Raw genomic sequence first — 18,906 nt, 5'->3', positions numbered from 1 at the left:
GGGCAGTTTCTAAATTAGATTACATGGTCAGCAAAACATTGTGGGCTGAAGGGCCTGTAATCTGCTGTAGATTTCTGATTCTGTGATTTATCCACCTCCACATTAAATACCTCTGATACTTTCTATGATTCAGGTTCTACTTCCTGATTGGGCAGAGAATTCCTGAGATTCACCACCCTCTGCTAAAACAAATTTTCACGTGTTTCAATTTCAAGTGACCGATCCCACTGTAGGAATGAATAAAGAATTATTAGGGTAAGGGGCAGGAAAATGGCTTTATTTGATAACTGAAAAATGGGCCGAATGGCCTACTTCTCAGATGCATCATTCTGGCCTGATATCATGGCTAATGTTTATACTTCAATTAAATTCACTACAATGATATTACCAGGCCAGTACCTTTTGACAGAATGCTCAGCTAACTTGATACTACTTTATCCAAATTGCAACACCAATTACACGTGAAAGTATTCCATTTGCTATAAAACATTTTGAAATACTGAAAGTCATGGAAGGACTATATAATGATAAGCATTTAGTTTTCTTTTCATTGAAAGCTTTAAGTACGAAGGAGTTATGTAAGACATGTCAAATAAATATTTTCAACAGTTCATGCAGCTGTTCAGGGTCACCTTCGATCAGTCTCTGCCCACTGCACTACATTCCAGTCATCTAATGGATTTGAATTAGCCCCTTATTAAATGTTAATTCCAAGGATACATTGATAAAGGCAGTGGCAGATGTTCAGGGGCTTTAAAACAGGTTGCGCCTCTTTGCTGGGTGTTCTCAAAGACTTTCACATTTGCATAACTTGAGTTTATCGGAGGGGGTGTGGGGACAGAAATTTTAACCATATCCAGTTTGAGTTCAGAGATTTTTGAAATTAAGTGAATTTCCTGTAACTACTCAAAGTAATTGAATTGAATTGACTTTATTTTTTACATCCTTCATATACATGAGGAGTAAAAATCTTCACGCTATTTCTCCGTCTAAATGTGCAATGTGCAATCATAGTAATTTATACTAAATAGTACAGTCAATGTTTCATAGAATACACTCAAATCAGCATGAGTTAATCAGTCTGATAGCCTCGTGGAAGAAGCTGTCCCAGAGCCTGTTGGTCCTGGCTTTAATGCTGCGGTACCGTTTTCTGGATGGTAGCAGCTGGAATAGATTGTGGTTGGGGTGACTCGAGTCCCCAATGATCCTTCAGGCCCTTTTCTCACACCTGTCTTTGTAAATGTCCTGAATAATGGAAAATTCACAATTACAGATGCACCAGGCTGTCCGCACCACTCTCTGCAGAGTTCTGCGATTAAGGGAGGTACAATTCCCACACCAGGCAGTGATTCAGTCAGTCAGGATGCTCTCAATTGTGCCCCAATAGGATGTTCTTATATTTAGAGGGCCCATACCAAAATTCCTCAAACGTCAACACCTCAAACAACAGCACCTCTTTCACCACACAGCTGGGGTGTACAGACCGCGTGAGGTCCTCGGTGACGTGGATGCCAATGTATCAAACAGAGCTAGCGCCTTGCAGTCCCAGAACTCTCCCACATCCCAAACGTGTGCGTGTTGGTATATTAACTGGCAACTGCAAGTTATCATGCATGCGTAATCTGGAGGTAGAGGATGTCAATGTGGGGAGAATTGTGGACTGTATGTTTACAAAGGAGTTCTGGAGAAAGATGCAAGGGCTTTTGTTGCAGTTCAATCCAAGCAGCTGTGTGACAGAGGAATCTATGATCTCCAGGCTGTTCCTAGGGACTCGGAGAAATGGACATCAGGTGCTGCTGGAAGATCATCAGCTCAGTGAAAGACATCCTTTGGGTCTGCCCAAAACCTGATGGTCCGTCAGCACATTGAGGGAAGTGCTGCAGACTGGCACATTTCAAGCTGCAGAGTATGTGCAGCCACCGCAAGGGCTTGGTGGAGAAGGACCACAGCGTAGGTTTCTAGTGCTACTGGAAAGGTGGGGCTGGGTTGACCAAGGAAGACCTGCAAATATAGTAGTAAAATACAACCCCAGAGTGCCAGATGAGTGGTAGAAGTGCTGTTGATGTGTAGGAATGTAATAAAACAGTAGGAAAGCATTGACTATGAATGTATTCACTTTTTATTCCTGTGAATATGTTTTATTATCAATCAAGTTTATTTTGTTAAAAAGAAGGAATAGCTTAAGTGGGTGTTTGATAGCACGCTTTGGCCAAGTGAGCTGGAGGACCTGTTTCTGTGCTGTTTTGAACTCTGTGAGAGTGACTAAAATATATCCAGTCTAATTTAAAGGCATGGATTATTTTGCAGAGTTAACTCACAGTGTATTGATAACAACTGCTAACAAGTTAGATCTCATTATCTTGCTGTTTGTTTACATACGAGTGATTTAATTTTGTAATATTAATTATAATAGTGTGACTTTTGAAATGCCTGTCCTGATGCAGAACCTTGTTTGCTAGCTGCTGCCATCAGTGCACTGTGCCAGACAAGAGTGCAGGTCGCTCAAGCCACCGGAGGAGAGTGTGGGCTGGTCGGGCCACCGGAGGAGCTGGATTGGGTTCAGCGTAGCTGACCAGGGTACAAACCATGCTGCTGCCTGCTACTCGAAGGCACCAGAGTTGCTATGCGAAGGTGGCGTGCAGTGAAACTGTGAGTGACTGTCTTGGACATTTCTCTTGCAATCGCAAAACCGCGTTGGACATTGATTGCTTTAGGCCTGCTTCCCACTTTTGGTGGGGAGATAGGCAAAGAGGCAGCAGTGTAGCCTTGGATGTAGCGCAAAGTAGGCCCCAAGCCACGGGCATGAATGCTGCTGCAGTCCTGGTGAGGAGATGCCAGAGGTCAGTGCAGATGCTCAGTTGGAGGGGTGGCCTCAAGTGTTTGATCAGTGGAATGACAGGCTGGATCACCAGGAACCATCAGTCTGCAGGACTTGTTCCTCAAGGTCTCGACTGAAAACTGTGCTTTCTTACGTGAAAATATTTTTTTCTTTCTCAGTATTTTGAATGTGTGTGTATGTTTTTGCACCTTGGCCCTAGAGAAAAATTTTCTATCATTTCTCTTCTCAGATCCTCAATTCCTTTATCTTTAAGTTATTTAACTGATAATTTTGTAGTTAAACACACTTTGAGGATTTGGGTACAATTTAGAAAATATTTTGTGTTATTGATTGTTTCACTTTCCAGTCCCATTTTTTCTAACTCTTTTTTTTTAAACTATCTATGTCTGATGTAGTTTTTAAAGAGTGGAATAGATTGGGTATTAAATGTTTTCATGATTTGTTTGTTGGAGATATTCTCTCTTCACTTGAACAACTGTCAGTTAAGTATAGTCTACCGAGAACTCACTTTTATCGATATTTACAAATTAGAGATTTTTTGCATTCTCAAGTAGATACATTTTCTAAAAGTCCAGATAAAAATTTACTTGACTTAATTTTTAATTTGAAACCCTTCTATAATGCATCTATATCTAATATTTATGGTATGTTGGGAATGAGAACTATTCCTTTAGATAAAATTAAAAATCTTTGGGAACAAGATTTACAGATTTCAATTACTGAGGGTACTTGGAATGAAATTTTAAAATTGGTTAATACCTCATCGTTATGTGCCCATCATTCCCTTCTACAATTTAAAGTGGTTCATTGAGCCCATATGACTAAAGATAAGCTGTCTCATTTTTATTCGGATATATCTCCCTATCGTGATAGATGTAATAATGGAGAAGCTTCACTAATCCATATGTTTTGGACTTGTCCAAGTCTTGAAACATATTAGAAGGAAGTATTTTATTTGGTGCTTTTTAAAGAAAATTTTAAAACTAATCCTTTGACTGCCTTATTTGGTATTGTTGGAGGAAATTATATTATTTTGGAGATACACGATTTGCATATTTTGGCCTTTATCTCTTTTATAGCCAGGAGGGCATTGTTGCTTAGGTGGAAGGATGCCACTCCGCCTAGTCATATTCATTGGTTACATGATGTTATGTCTTGCTTAAATTTAGAGAAGATTCGCTGTTCAAATTCTGAACCTAGACAAGATTTTTTTTAACATTGTGGAATTACTTTCAAAATCTTTGATTTGCTATTAAATACAGATGTTGGCTAATAATATGTTTTACTATATGTTAAGGATTTTTTCCATTCTTTTTAAACCAAACAGTTGTGTTTTTTTCTGGTAGTGGGTTTGGATTTTTGTATAATAAAATTATTTCTTTTCTATTTTATGTTTAAATTTAATATATATGGATATGGATTACACTTCATCTGTGATTTCAGTATTTTGTAATCAATATATATTATATATCTTACTGTACCCTTATTCTTTTATGTAAGAAATTAATAAAAATGTTTAAAAAGAAAGAAAGATTGTCTCATTTGGTTTTATCCATGTGTGGTTTGAATGACAATTAAATTTGATTTGATTTGATTTAAATTATCCAGACATCTAGACTGCTGAGAGAACATTGTCAGTAGATGTGCCCATGAAATGGAATAGATAGGAGCAAAACATTCAATTGGTGCATTCTGAAAATATGAAGGTAGTGTTTTGAAAAATCTATGCTGAATAATTTCCAAAAATGTGCCAGCTCCATTTCTTTGAAGATTAGATTAATATTTAGCAAAGTTCAGTTCTCTCTGTTTCCATTATAGCCTGGGAAATTAAATCAATGCTCTTCTAGAATACATTTGTTATTTTACTCCATACTTTTTCTCACTAACAATCTCTTGCTGCTCATCAAAAGTCTGTTTGTCAGCTTTTCTTTCTGTTGAATCTTGACCAAGTCATTTTATATGTATAATCATGTTATATGTTTTCAGCCTAACATGGAACAAAGAAGTAGTCCATCACAAGAGTTGAATGCTTGGTCTATACTATATGTGCAGTTCTTTTGAAGTTCAACTATTATCTCTGCTTTTATTTTAGCTCCCTCAAGTACTATTCATTTCACCTCTGACATCATTCTCTGCACCTATTTCTGCTACCATATCAGGTGGTGCAGCCAAACACTCTCGTGTGAAAAAGAAGGAATTTTATTTCTTCTTCTCATCTCTTGTTCTTTTGCCAGCCGCCTTAAATCTATGCCCTCTGGTTATTGACATGTCTTTGATTTTACTATCTCTGATCTTATGCTGAAACTAATTATTTTACGATCATTGCCTCTCAAACATTCTCTGACTATCAGATCATTGGTGCGATTATGCAGAACCAGCTCCACTCATGCAATTTATTGGATTATCAAAGCAGACTTAAAAGGATTGAAAGAGAAACCCCATGCTGCACTTTTCTCAAAACCCCCGTTTGCTGCGTCACACCACCTTGGAAGGCTCGCTAATCCACCTAATTTTTGAACAATTTGTCTGGATGGAGTGCATTAGCTCAAACCCATTAATCAAAGAGAGTGATCAAACTTTCTTTAAAAATTAGCATTGTCACATGTACATCGAAACATCAAAACATATAGAGTTTGTATTAATGACCAACAGAGTCAAATATGCACTGCGGGCTATCTGCAAGTGTTGCCACACTTCAGGCACCAACATAGCATGCACTCAATTTACTAACGTTAACCCATTTAGTTTTGTTGGCATGTAGGAAGAAACCAGAGCACCCAGAGAAACCCACGCAGTCACGGGAGAACGTACAAACCCCTTACAGACAGTGGAGGGAATTGAACTCCAATCATTGGTGGTTTAAATTGTTATGGTAACCACTATGCTATTGTACTGTCTTGTCAGCTTTGTGTATTGCTTTGTATGTCTGGGCACATCAAATGATTGATACACTTTTCACATGTCTGTCTCAACTACTCTTTAAGGTGAGCATACTTCTTGTATAATCTCAAACTCAGGGGCAGGAGTGGTTAATTTGAGTGCCAGGCTTTAGATGTTTCAAAAAGGATAGGGAGGGAGGCAAAAGAGGTAGGGTGTGCTACTGTTGATCAGAGATAGTGTCATGGCTGTGGAAAAGGAGGAAGTCATGGAGGGATTGACTGCAGAGTCTCTGTGGGTGGAAATTAGGAACAGGAAGGGGTCAATAAATTTACTGGCTGTTTTTAATAGACTACCCAATAGTAACAGGAACATCGACGTGCAGATAGAGAGACGGATTCTGGAAAGGTATAATAATAATAGAGTTGTTGTGGGAGATTTCAATTACCCAAATATTGATTGGCATTTCCCTAGAGTGAGGGTTTTAGTTGGGATGGAGTTTGTTTGGTGTTCAGGAAGGTTTCTTAACACTATATGCCCAAAAGAGGAGAGACTGCACTTGATCTGGTTTTGGGAAATTAACCCAGTCAGGTGTCAGGTCACTCTGGGAGAACATTTTGGAGATAGTGATCACAATTCTACCTCCTTGACTGGAGCATTGGAAAGGGATAGGAACAGACAAGTTAGGAAAGTGTTTAATTGGAGTAAGGGGAAATATGAGGCTATCAGGCAGGAACTTGGAATCATAAATAGGGAACAAATGTTCTCAGAGAAATGTACGGAAGAAATGTGGCAAATGTTCAGGGGATATTTGTGTGGAGTTCTGCACAGGTACGTTCCAATGAGACAGGGAAAGGATGGTAAGGTACAGGAACCGTGGTGTACAAAGGCTGCTGTAAATCTAGTCAAGAAGATAAGAAGAGCTTATGAAATGTTCAAAAAATCTAGGTAACGATAAAGAGTTAGAAGATTATAAGGCTGGCAGGAAGGAGTTTAAGAAAGAAATTAGGAGAGCCAGAAGGGGCCATGAGAAGGCCTTGGCAGCAGGATTAAGGAAAACCCTAACACATTCTATAAGTATGTGAAGAGCAAGAGGATAAGACGTGAGGGATAGGACCAATCAAGTGTGACAGTGGAAAAGTGTGTATGGAACCGGAGGAAATAGCGGAGATACTTCATGAGTACTTTGCTTCAGATTTCCCTATGGAAAAGGATCTTGGTGATTGTAGGGATGACTTACAGCAGACTGAAAAGCTTGAGCATGTAGATATTAAGAAAGTGGATGCGCTGGAGCTTTTGGAAAGTATCAAGTTGGATAAGTCACTGGGACGGGACGAGCTACTGTGGAAGGCGAGGGAGCAGATTGCTGAGCCTCTGGCAATGACCTTTGCATCATCAATGTGGACAGGAGAGGTTCCGGAGGATTGGAGGGCTGCAGATGTTGCTCCATTATTCAAGAAAGTGAAGAAAGGAAGCAGAGATAACCCAGGAATTTATAGACCAGTGAGTCTTATTTCAGTGGTTGGTAGTTGATGGAGAAAATCCTGAGGGTCAGGATTTATGAACATTTGGAGAGGCATAATGTGATTAGGAATAGCCAGCAGGGCTTTGTCAGAAGCAGGTCATGCCTTACAAGTCTGATTGAATTTTTCAGGATGTGACTAAACACATTGATGAAGGTAGAGCAGTAGATGTAGTGTATATGGATTTCAGCAAGGCATTTGAATTTTGACAAGGTATGCCATGCAATGCTTATTGAGAAAGTAAGGAGGCATGGGATCCAAGAGGGCATTGTTTTGTGGATCCAGAATTGGCTTGCCCACAGAAGGCAAAGAGTGGTTGTAGATGGGTCATATTCCGCATGGAGACCAGTGACCAGTGGCGTGCCTCAGGGATCTGTTCTGGGACCCCTACGCTTTGTGATTCTTATAAATGACCTGGATGAGGAACTGGACGGATGGGATAGTAAGTTTGCTGATGACACAAAGGTTGGTGGTGGTGTGGATAGTGTGGAGGGCTGTCAGAGGTTACAGTGGGACATTGATAGGATGCAAAACTAAGCTGAGAAGTGGCAGATGGAGTTCATCCCAGATAAGTGTGAGGTGGTTCATTTTGGTAAGTCAAATATGATGGCAGAATATAGTATCATTGGTAAGACTCTTGGCAGTGTGGAGGATCAGAGGGATCTTGTTTCCCTCCATAAAAGTCTGCCTGACTTGCTGAATTCTTCCAGCATTTTATATGTTTGTTGATCCAGATCTCCAGTATCTGAGTCTCTCTTTTGTCAGTTTTAATTGGAAATTCACTTGAATACACAGAGTAAATTGAAATCTGCCATCAAGCTAAAATTATCAATACAGTGCAGTTTAGTCCAAATTCCACCCATCTGCCATATTATTGAAATGTCTGTCTGATATCAGATACAGCAGACAGGTATCAATGAGAAATACCATTGATATTTTTTGGACTAACACGTCTCCTGTGATGCAAGAGCAATATTAAATTTATTTCTTTGATTCAAATGAGTAAAATTTCCTTTGTCTTGAATAAATGTGTCAACAAATGTTTGAAAGGTTACTGTCATCAGTTCTGCCTGAGGCACACTGAAGACCTGACATCCACAGAAATCATTCTGAACATCAGTGTCGAAATATGTGAGGCAATTTCATAGAGATGGTGGGGGATATGGACTTAACACACAGTCACTGATAAAGGAGAAAAGGAAAAAAAAACAAATTAGAAATGAAATATAAAGATGAATTAATATGGATGCTGCAAATTTGAAATAAGTAGAGAACGTGCTGGAAAATACTCAGCATACCAGGCAGTATCCATGGTGACAGCAACAAGATTAATGTTTTCTATCTATGGCTTCCCATTTGAGCTGAAATGAAAATTTAACTTCATTTCTCTTTCAGTAGCTATTGCCTGGTTATGTTCCAACATGTTTTATATTTAAGAATCTGAATGATGTTCTGAGGAAGGTGATGTGCTGGCTAATGATGATGTCACTCTGAGAGGTATTTACAATTGGCTTGTGGTTTCTCTAGACTCTGGTTTTGATTACTGTAGGATGGCTGGTCTCCCCTTGCCTGGAGGAACGGTATAACAGTCCAGGGATTATCCCTTGCTTACTCAAACTGGACATGGTGAATATTCTCAGTTCTAAGAATCTAGGATACAGCAAGGGCATCATAGTAGTTTAAAGATAAGTGCAATCTCTTTACAGCACCAGCAATCATTGATTGGCGTTTGATTCTCATCTTCGGCTGTATGGAGTTTGTACATTCTCCCCATGATTGCATGGGTTTCCTCCAGGTATTCTGGTTTTCTCCCACATTCCAAAGACATCTGGTTTAAGTTTAGTAAACTGTGGACGTGCTATGTTATCGCTCGAAGCATGGCAACACGTGGGCTATCCCCCCCACCCCCGAATAATTCTTGGACTGTGTTCGTCAGTGACACAAAAACGTTGCGCTGTATGCTTCAATGGTTTGAAGTACATGTGACAATGAAGCTAATCTGTAAGCATTTGTATGTGGGGTTCATTCCTATTGACTGCTGGTACATTATCTGCTCATGTTATTTCCTAAAGGTGCATCACATATTAACCGTGGTAACTCGGTTTATCTGTATTTTTTCAGTGAAAGGCAGCGGAAATCCATTTGACTGATAAACTATTTTCTTCAGTTCAAGGAGCTCTGGTTACATTCATGAGTTCATGAGCATATTTAACATTTTAGATGGTCTTAATCAGTCATTCAAAGGATATTTTACAAAGCCAACACATACTATCCAATCTTTAATTGGTAAAGTGGTGGTGAGATGTTACAGTCTTGCAGTTAAAAGCCCTCCCATAGTGTTGTCAGGCAGGAAGTTCCAGGACATTGTGTTATCAACAGTGAAGGACTGGTAACATACTTGAACACAAAAGGTGAAAGAATAACAAATGTTATCAATTTTTATTTTTGATCACTGAATATTGTGGGGCAATAAGATTTAGATAAAATTCTACACGTGACTTAATTTTCCTCTGTGCCAATGTATTTGACAAATATAGGGATGACCTGGAAGGAAAAATGCAGATAATATACCTGAAATTACAGAAGTTTAATTTTCATTGCAATTTAATTAGGAAGTGAGTAAAAGCATGAAATCAAGATCCAAATCCTAGGCATAAACAGAATACTATTGAACAGAACTTCATCTCTGCATTAGAGGATCTTGTTACAGGCCTGTTTTGCCTTCACATGGAGTGGTCTGCAACAAGGAATATTAGTCCACATTTACTGCCTTGAGCTGATCTGTAATATGTATCAATTTGCTATTTAACAAGGCAGTTAAAGACTTACTTAATGAATATTGATATCTATTTCTTCAAAGATGGTCATTTTTGTGATAAAGGCACGAGTATTTAACAAACATGAGAAAATCTGCAGATGCTGGAAATCCAAAGCTACACATAAAAAGCTGGAGGAGCTCAGCAGGGCCAGGTAGCATCTATTGAAAAGAATAAGCAGTCAATATTTTGGTTCTCAGCCTAAAATGCCGACTGTTTACTCTTTTCCATAGATGCTGCCTGGCCTGCAGAATTTCTCCAGCATTTTGTGCCTGTTTCCCCGAATATTTAAAACTTCTAGAATATTTAGAATTTTTTAAATCTTCACTTATTCAACTTGACGAAGACAAAATGTAAAAGCAAACCAGCTCTGACACTCACCCTTGCGCTTTGCCCTGCAATAAGCTGGTCATCCTCTGTCTGGACACTTGTCCTGCTGCGCACATCATAGTCTTCTTGCTCAAAGTCCGAGTCATCCTCCAGTTCTTCTGGAGTCTGAATAGAACAAAAGATAAAGAATTCATGGTGGTTACTCTCATTTTTGCACTGACAACCCCTTTGTTAAGTGCACGTGTGCCCTCAGATTCTACAACATTAAACCACCGATCAGAACTGCAGCTATAAAATTGCACAGGGTCGTCATTTTTCTTAAGTAGAACTGAGACCAGTGCTAATCCCAGTGTTGTTAGACAAGCTTTTGTACTGGAACATTTCTGAGTGAGCTCTAATTAATAACAAGTCCAATTTCAATAAAAATCCCATGTAGAATTGCACTGTAAATCCATCTCCTCCAGGGGCGATGAGTGCCTGACATACTGCTTTCTAATTCTGCTTCATCTAATGAGTCTTGCTGCTGGAGGTCATTTAATTGCAGAATCTGGATGTCTCCAAGAAAAGTGGTCTCATTTATTTTAGTGGAATCGTTTTTTCTGTGGCAATTCTAACAGAATCATCGGAATAATATTGAAAAAAGTCTGAAGGGGTCACACTTTTGCTCATCTTGTTAGCTTTTCTGGAAGCTGGTATGTTAGTTATGAATGAGGCCATTCAGCCCATTGAGTCTGTTCTACCATGGCTGATTTATTATCCATCTCAACCCCATTCTCCTGCCTTCTCCCCATAACGTTTGAGGCCCTGATCAGCCAGGAACCTATCAACCGCTGACTTCAATATACCCAGTGACATGTCTGTGGCAATGAATTCTGCAGATTCACCACATTCTGGCTAAAGAAATTCCTCCTCAACTTTGTTCAAGAGAGATGTTTTTCTATTCTGAAGCTGTACCCTCTGGTCCTAGATTCCCACACTAGAGGAAACAGCTTCTCCACATCCACTCTATCTATGCCTTTCAATATTCAAAAGGTTTCAATGAGAGTCTGTCATTCTTCTAAACTCCAGCAGGTGCAGGTCTAGAGCTATCAAATGCCCTGCATACATTAACCCTTTCGTTCCTGGGAACATTCTCGAGAACACCTGCTGGACCCTCTCCAAACCCAGCACATTTCTTTTTTAGATCGGGGCCCAAAACGGCTCACAATAGTCCAAGTACAGTCTGAGCAAAGCCTAATAAAGCCTCAGCATTACATCCTTGCTCTTTATTCTAGTCCTCTCAAAATGAATACTAACATTGCATTTGCCTGCCTTACCACTGACTCAATTTGTAAGTTAACCTTTCAGGAATCCTACACCAGGCCTCCCAGATCCCTTTGCATCTCTGATTTTTGAATTTTCTCCCCATTTAGAAAATAGTCCGTGCCTTTATTCCTTCTACCAACGTGCATGATCATATTAATTTCCATCTGCCACTTCTCTCCCAGTCTAAGTCCTACTGCTGACACTCTGCTTTTTTAACACTACTTGCCCCTCACCCCTATCTTTGTATCGTTTGCACTTGGCCACAAAATCATCAATTCCTTCATCCAAATAATTGACATATAATGTGAAACGAAGCAGTCTAAACACAGACCTGAGAATACCACTAGTCATTGGAAGCCAATTAGAAAAGGCTCCCTTTATTCCCACTCTTTGTCTCCTGACAATCAGCTAGGGCTCAATTCATGCTAATTTCTTTTCTGTAATGCCTCATATGTGGCCAAATAAAGAACATTCACTGACTCTGTCTACCCTGCCTGTGACTTGCTCAAAGAGTTTCAACAGATTTGTCAGGCAAGATTTCCCCTTAAGAAAATTGTGCTGACTTTGGCCCATTTTTGTCATGTGCCTACAGGCCATGAAAACTCTTCCTTAATAATAGACTCTACCATCTTTCCAACCACTGAAGTCAAGCCAACTGGTCTAATTTTATTTCTTCTGTCCCACTCTTTTCTTAAAGAGTGGAGTGACAATTACAATTTTACAGTTCTCCAAAACCATTCCAGAATCTTGTGATTTTTGAAAGATCATTACTAATGCCTCCACAATCTCTACAGTCACCTCTTTCAGGACCCTGGTGTGTAGACATTCTGGTCCAGGTGACTTATCTACCTTCAGACCTTTCAGCTTCCCAACCACCTTCTCCTGAGTAATAGCATCCTGCTTGTGGCTTCCACAGTGAAGACTGATGCAAAATACTTGTTGAGTTTGTTGGCCATTTCTTTGTCCCCCATTTACTACTTCTCTGGCGTTATTTTCCAGTGGTCTGATATTCACTCTCCTGTCTTTTTTATTTTTTATATATCTGAAAAAAAACCTTTGTAACCTCTTTTATATTATTGGCTAGCTTCCCTTCATATTTAATCTTTTCTCTCTTTCTGGCTTTTGTAGCTGCCTTCTGTTGGTTTTTAAAAGCTTCCCATTCCTTTACATTCCCACTAATTCCTGGATGTGTTTGCGAGTCATGCTTCACTGTTATTTCTTTTAAGAGAAGTCTGGTTCCAAATTGAACAGCTGCCTGCATAACCATATCAGCACCTGTCCCCACCCCACCAATGATTTATACTTTTCAGAAAGAAAGTTCCTGGTGTAATAGAGTGTGTCAAGCAGCATCTGTGGAGGTAGAGGAATGGTCAATATTTCAGATCGAAAGCCTGTATCAGGACTGGTCAGCCTTTTACTTCCTCCTGCTGATTGAATTTTGCTCCAGATTCCAGCACCTGCAGCCTCTTAGCTCCATTATTTGATTATTACACTTATATTATTAACTTATTCTTCAAAATGACCCAGATCTTTCTGCTTATCCTCAATGAAAAAGGGCATTGCTCCATCTTAACAAGGGAAGTTCTCAAAGACAAACCTATCTGCCACCCTTCTCCGTCCTTCAGTTCATAATTAAACAATATTATAATTCTGAGAAAATAACAATGATCAATGCAACTTAGTTTGAATTAGCCTCATTAGTGTTATTTCGCGTTGCTTTGAATTTTGTGATTGTAATTACAGAATGAGCTAACATGTTTCTTTTGTGATGATATGGCTTCCATACGGATGGGAAGAGGTCCAGGAGAAGAATCTCAGCAGGGAGGCAGATAGACAGGGTAGGTTTAGAGGGATATAAACTAAGTACAGAGAAATGGGATTAGCTTAGATAAGCACTTTTATCATTGTGGATAAGTTAGGCATAAGGCTTGTTTCTGTGTTGCATAGTTTTATGACTCTATGACTCAACCTTTCCTGCCTAACTGTTAGTTGTTAGTAATCAGAAACAGAACCAGAATCTGAATCAGCTTTAATAAAAGAATCAGAATTAGGGTCAGGTTTATAATCACCAACATGTGTCATGAAATGTATTAACTTAGAAGCAGCAACACAATACATTATATAATATATAGAGAAAAAATAAGTAAGTAAATCAATTACAGTAAATATATATATATATATATATTTTAAATAGTTGGGTTATCCCTGAAATGACTTTATATATATAGTGAGGTAGTGTTCATGGTTTAATGTCCATTTAGGAATTGTATGGCAGAGGGGAAGAAACAGTTCCTGAATCACTGAATGTGTGCCCTCAAGCTTCTGTGCCTCCTTCCTGATGGTAACAATGAGAGGAGGGCACATCCTGAGTGATGGTGGTCCTCAGTAATGAACACAGCCTTTGTAAGGCTCTATTCCTTGAAGGTGTCTTGGACACTATGGAGGCTAGTACCCAAGATGGAGTTGACTAATTTCACAACTTTCTGTAGCTTCTTTCATTCCTATGCAGTAGTCCCCCCCTCCACCAAATACCAGATAGTGTTGCATGCTGTCAGAATGTTCTCCAAGGTACATCTATAGAAGTTTTTGAGTGTTTTAGGTGACAAAGCAAATCTCTTCAAACTCCTAATAAAATATAGCTGCTGTCATGCCTTCTTTATAGCTGCCTCAATATATTGGGACCAGGTTAGATCCTCAGAGATATTGACACCCACAAGCTTGAAATTGCTTACTCTCTCCACTTCGGATCCCTCTCTGAAGACTGGTTTGTGTTCCCTCATCTTACCCTTCCTGAATTCCTCAATCAACTCTTTTGTCTTACTTTGAGTGCAAGGTTGCTGCTGTGACACCATTTAACTAGCTGGTATATCTTGCTCCTGTACACCCTCTCACCTCTACCTGACATTCCATCAACAATGGTTGTATCATCAGTAAATTTATAGATAGCATTTGAGCTATACCTAACCACACAGTCATGGGTATAAAGGAAGTAGAGCAGTGGGCCAGACACACACCACTGAACTGATACTGCCTTCATGAAGTCCACAGTCAGTTCCTTGGTCTGACTGATGTTGAGTGTGACACCACTCAACTTGCTGATCTATCTCGCTCCTGTTTGCTTCCTTGTCACCATCTGAAATCTGCCAACATTAGATGTGTCGTCAGCAAATTTATAGATGGTGTTTGAGCTGTGCCTAGCCACACAATCAGTGGTGTGAGCAGTGGGCTAAGTACACATCATTGAGGTGTGCCAGTGAGGAGATGTTATTTCCGATCCGTTCCAAGTGTGGTCTTCTGGTGAGGAAGTCTATTGCAGAGGCAGGTGCAGAGACTCAGATTTTGGAACTTGTTGATTAGAACCAGGGGAAATGATCCTGTTGATATCTGAGCTGTAGTCAATAAACAGGAATATGATTTATGTATTACTATTGTCCAGGTGATCCAATGCCATTTGGAGAGCCAGTGAGTTTACATCCACTTTAGGCCTATTGTGGCAACAGGCAAACCGCTGCAGGTCCAGGTTCTTGCTTAGGCAGGAGTTGATTCTAGCCATGACCAACTTCTCAAACCACCACATTCATCAAATAAATGTGAGTGCCTTTGAGTGACAGTTGTTGAGACAGCTCACTCTGCTCTTCCTGAACACTGCACCCTTTTGAAGCTGGTGGGAACCTCTGACTACAGCAATGAGAGATTGAAGATGTCCTTGAACACACTGCCTGTTGGTCTATGGTTCAATTGATCAATAAGAAAGCCTACTACCATTCTTTAGGGATAAATATGGATAGAGAAGAATTGGAAAATCCACTTTTCTCTCTTTTGCCTCCCATTTTTCAATACTCCTTGTCTACCCATTGATAAGACAATGGATCATCCTTCACCCTTTGGTTAAATATTAGCATGGTACCGTGTTTACCTAAGGAAAAGTGAATGGAAAACAATAAACATGTATATTAGAATAAAAATAACCACCAAACGTTCAATAATCAAACACTCCCAAAGAAACAACTTTATTTTATTCCTTACTTATTCAGGGTTGATCTAATGAAATAGTTTAGATTAAAGGTCTGTTTGCAAAATTAAAATAATTTTACTCCAAATCCTAAAAACTTTCTATAGGGGCACAACTGAGAGCATCCTGACTGGCTGCATCACTGCCTGGTATGGGAACTGTACTTCCCTCAATCACAGGACTCTACAGAGAATGGTGCGGACAGCCTAGCACATCCTGGCTGTAGAGGAAGTGCAGCATAGATTCACAAGGTTAATTCCTGGGATGTCTGGACTGTCTTACGCAGAGAGGTTAGAGAGACTGGGCTTGTACATGCTGGAATTAAGGAGATTGAGAGGGGATCTGATTGCAACATATAAGATTATTAAAGTTTTGGACAAAATAGAGGCAGGAAGTATGTTCTAGATGCCGGGAGAGTCCAGTACCAGAGGGCATGGTTTGAGAATAAGGGATAGGTCATTTAGGACAGAGTTAAGGAAAAACTTCTTCTCCCAGAGAGTTGTAGGGGTCTGGAATGCACTGCCTTGGAAGGCAGTGGAGGCCAATTCTCTGGATGCTTTCAAGAAGGAGGTAGATAGGTATCTTATGGATAGGGGAATCAAGGGTTATGGGGACAAGGCAGGAACTGGGTATTGATAGTAGATGATCAGCCATGATCTCAAAATGGTGGTGTAGGCTCGAAGGGCCAAATGGTCTACTTCTGCACCTATTGTCTATTGTCTATCTGTAGATGTGAACTTCCCACTATTCAGGACACTTACAAAGACAGGTATGTAAAAAGGGCCAGAAGGATCATTGGGTACCTGAGTCACCCCAACCACAAACTATTCCAATTGCTACCATCTGGGAAAAGATATCGCAGCTTAAAAGCCAGGATCAACAGGCTCCAGGACAGCTTCTTCCACCAGGCCATCAGACTGCTTAACTCATGCTGACACTGTATTTCTATGTTATATTGACTATCCTGTTGTACATAATATTTATTAAAAATTACTATAAATTGCACATTGTACATTTAGACAGACATGTAACCTAAAGATTTTTTACTCCTCATGTATATGAAGGAGGTAAGTAATGAAGTCAATTCACTTCAATTTAAGTCACGATTAATTTTAATTTAATTTTAGAGATACAGCTCAGTAACAGGCCCTTCCAGCCCAAAGAGTCCAATGAGCCAATTAACCAACTAATCTCTATGTCTTTGGAAAGTGGGAGGAAACCAGAGCACCCAGAGGAAATCCACGTGATCATGTGGAAACATACAAAATCCTTATCGACAACAGCGGTTTGTTATCTGTGCTGGTGACAAAATCTCACCATGGTGATCTTATTTAACTTAATAGCCAAAAACATTAATTAATAGTCCACTGGAATTGTGAAAGGATATTTCTGGGTTTTGTTTCTAACAAAAGTAGCTTTCCATCATAAAACATTCTGTTAATGTTATATAAATTTTTTTTGTTTATTTTCAGCTAATCTGTCATTGAGGAAAGGACTGCTTTCCTGCCATGCATCACCCATTGTTACCAGACAGCATGAACGAAAATTGTTCATAAATAATTCACAGACTCCCAGAGTTAACTGAAGACATTGCCATAAGTATCTATTACCCTTGAAAGGTTGCAAGTACTTTCTTTTACTTTCTATTGTGTCTGTGAGGTCTTTCAGCAAAACTCGGTTGTCATACCTCACAATCATATTGTAACAAATTTAGTGAAACATCTTTATTGTACAAGTGGTATAATCCTTTCAAATACAGGCCTTCCTGAAAAGGGATATCAATATTAATGTTGCAAGGTGTTGGCAGCTTTTGAGTGCTTAACCATACACACAGAAAGGGAAAAAAACAGGAAGAAGGTGAATGATTAAGTTAGGGAATGTGTTAAAAGGAGAGGGAGGGTGACCCTGTGATCTCTGCATGGAGGCCGACATCACAACGTCTTTCAAGAGGGTGAACCTTCACACGTTGAGAGGTCCTGAAGGTATACCTGGTAGTACTTTGAAAACCTGTGGAAACCAACTGGCGGGTGTGTTCAAAGACATTTCCAATCGCTCATTGCTGCAGTTGGAAGTTCCCAGCAGCTTCAAAAGGACAACAAACATACCAGCAGATAAGAAGAGCAGGGTTGGCTGCCTTAACGTCCAGTAGCACTCACATTTACAGCAATGAAGTACTTTGAGAGGTAGGTTGTAGCTAGAATTAACTCCTGCCTAAACAAGGACTTGTGCCCACTGTAATTTGAATATCGCCACAATAGGTCTACAGCAGATGCAATCTCACTGGCTCGTCATGCGGCCTTAGATCACTTAGACAATATTAATATGTACATCAGGCTGCTATTTATTGAACCAGCTCAGAGTTAACATCCAAACACGAGGAAATATACAGATGCTGGAAATTCAGGCAACACACACAAAAAGCTGGTGGAACGCAGCAGGCCAAGCAGCATCTATAGGAAGAAGTACACTCGACGTTTCGGGCCAAGACCCTTTGTCAGGACTAACTGAAAGAAAAGATAGTAAGAGATTTGAAATTAGGAGGTGGAGGGGGAAATCCGAAATGATAGGAGAAGATGGGGGGGGGGGAGGGATGAAGCTAAGAGCTGGAAAGGTGATTGGTAAAAGGGATACAGAGCTGGAGAAGGGAAAGGATCATGGGATGGGAGGCCTAGGGAGAAAGAAAGGGGGAGCGGAGCACCAGAGGGAGATGGAAAACAGGCAAGGAGTGATTGTAAGAGGGGCAGAGTGAGAAAAAGAAGGGGGGAATAAATAAATAAATAAGGGATGGGATAAGAAGGGGAAGAGGGGCATTAACGGAAGTTAGAGAAATCAATGTTCGTGCCATCAGGTTGGAGGCTACCCAGACGGAATATAAGGTGTTGTTCCTCCAACCTGAGTATTGGACCAGCAACTGGATCCTCGACTTTGTCACCGGAAGACCACAGTCTGTGTGGATCAGAAATAACATCTTCAACTTGCTGCTATTCAACACTGGCGCACTTGAAGGAATTGAGCTTAGCCCACTGCTCTGTTCTTTCTACATCCATGACTGTGTGGCTAGGCATAGTTCAAATGCCAATCTATAAACCTGGTGATAACACAACTACTTTTGGCAGTATTTCAGATGGTGACAAGAAGGGATACAAGAGCGAGAGAGATCAACTGGTTGAACAGTGTCACAGCAGTAAGCTTGCACTTAACATC

General features: G+C 40.0%; 1 protein-coding gene across 3 annotated transcripts in view; it reads right to left on the bottom strand.

Annotated features, from left to right (window-relative positions):
• The window catches only part of ctnna2 (catenin (cadherin-associated protein), alpha 2), a 1,188,004-nt gene that overhangs the window by 180,165 nt on the left and 988,933 nt on the right, over window positions 1-18,906 (bottom strand). For all 3 annotated transcript variants that reach the window (XM_059963425.1, XM_059963426.1, XM_059963427.1), the window contains one exon: window positions 10,437-10,550. In XM_059963425.1, coding sequence (XP_059819408.1) covers window positions 10,437-10,550 — 114 coding nt within the window. The remainder of the gene's footprint in view (window positions 1-10,436; window positions 10,551-18,906) is intronic.

The sequence above is a fragment of the Hypanus sabinus genome, chromosome 3, assembly GCF_030144855.1.
Source record: "Hypanus sabinus isolate sHypSab1 chromosome 3, sHypSab1.hap1, whole genome shotgun sequence".
In the NCBI taxonomy this organism is placed as follows: Eukaryota; Metazoa; Chordata; class Chondrichthyes; order Myliobatiformes; family Dasyatidae; genus Hypanus; species Hypanus sabinus.
Note: the sequence above shows the minus strand (reverse complement) of the source record. Positions and strands in the feature narration are given on the sequence as shown.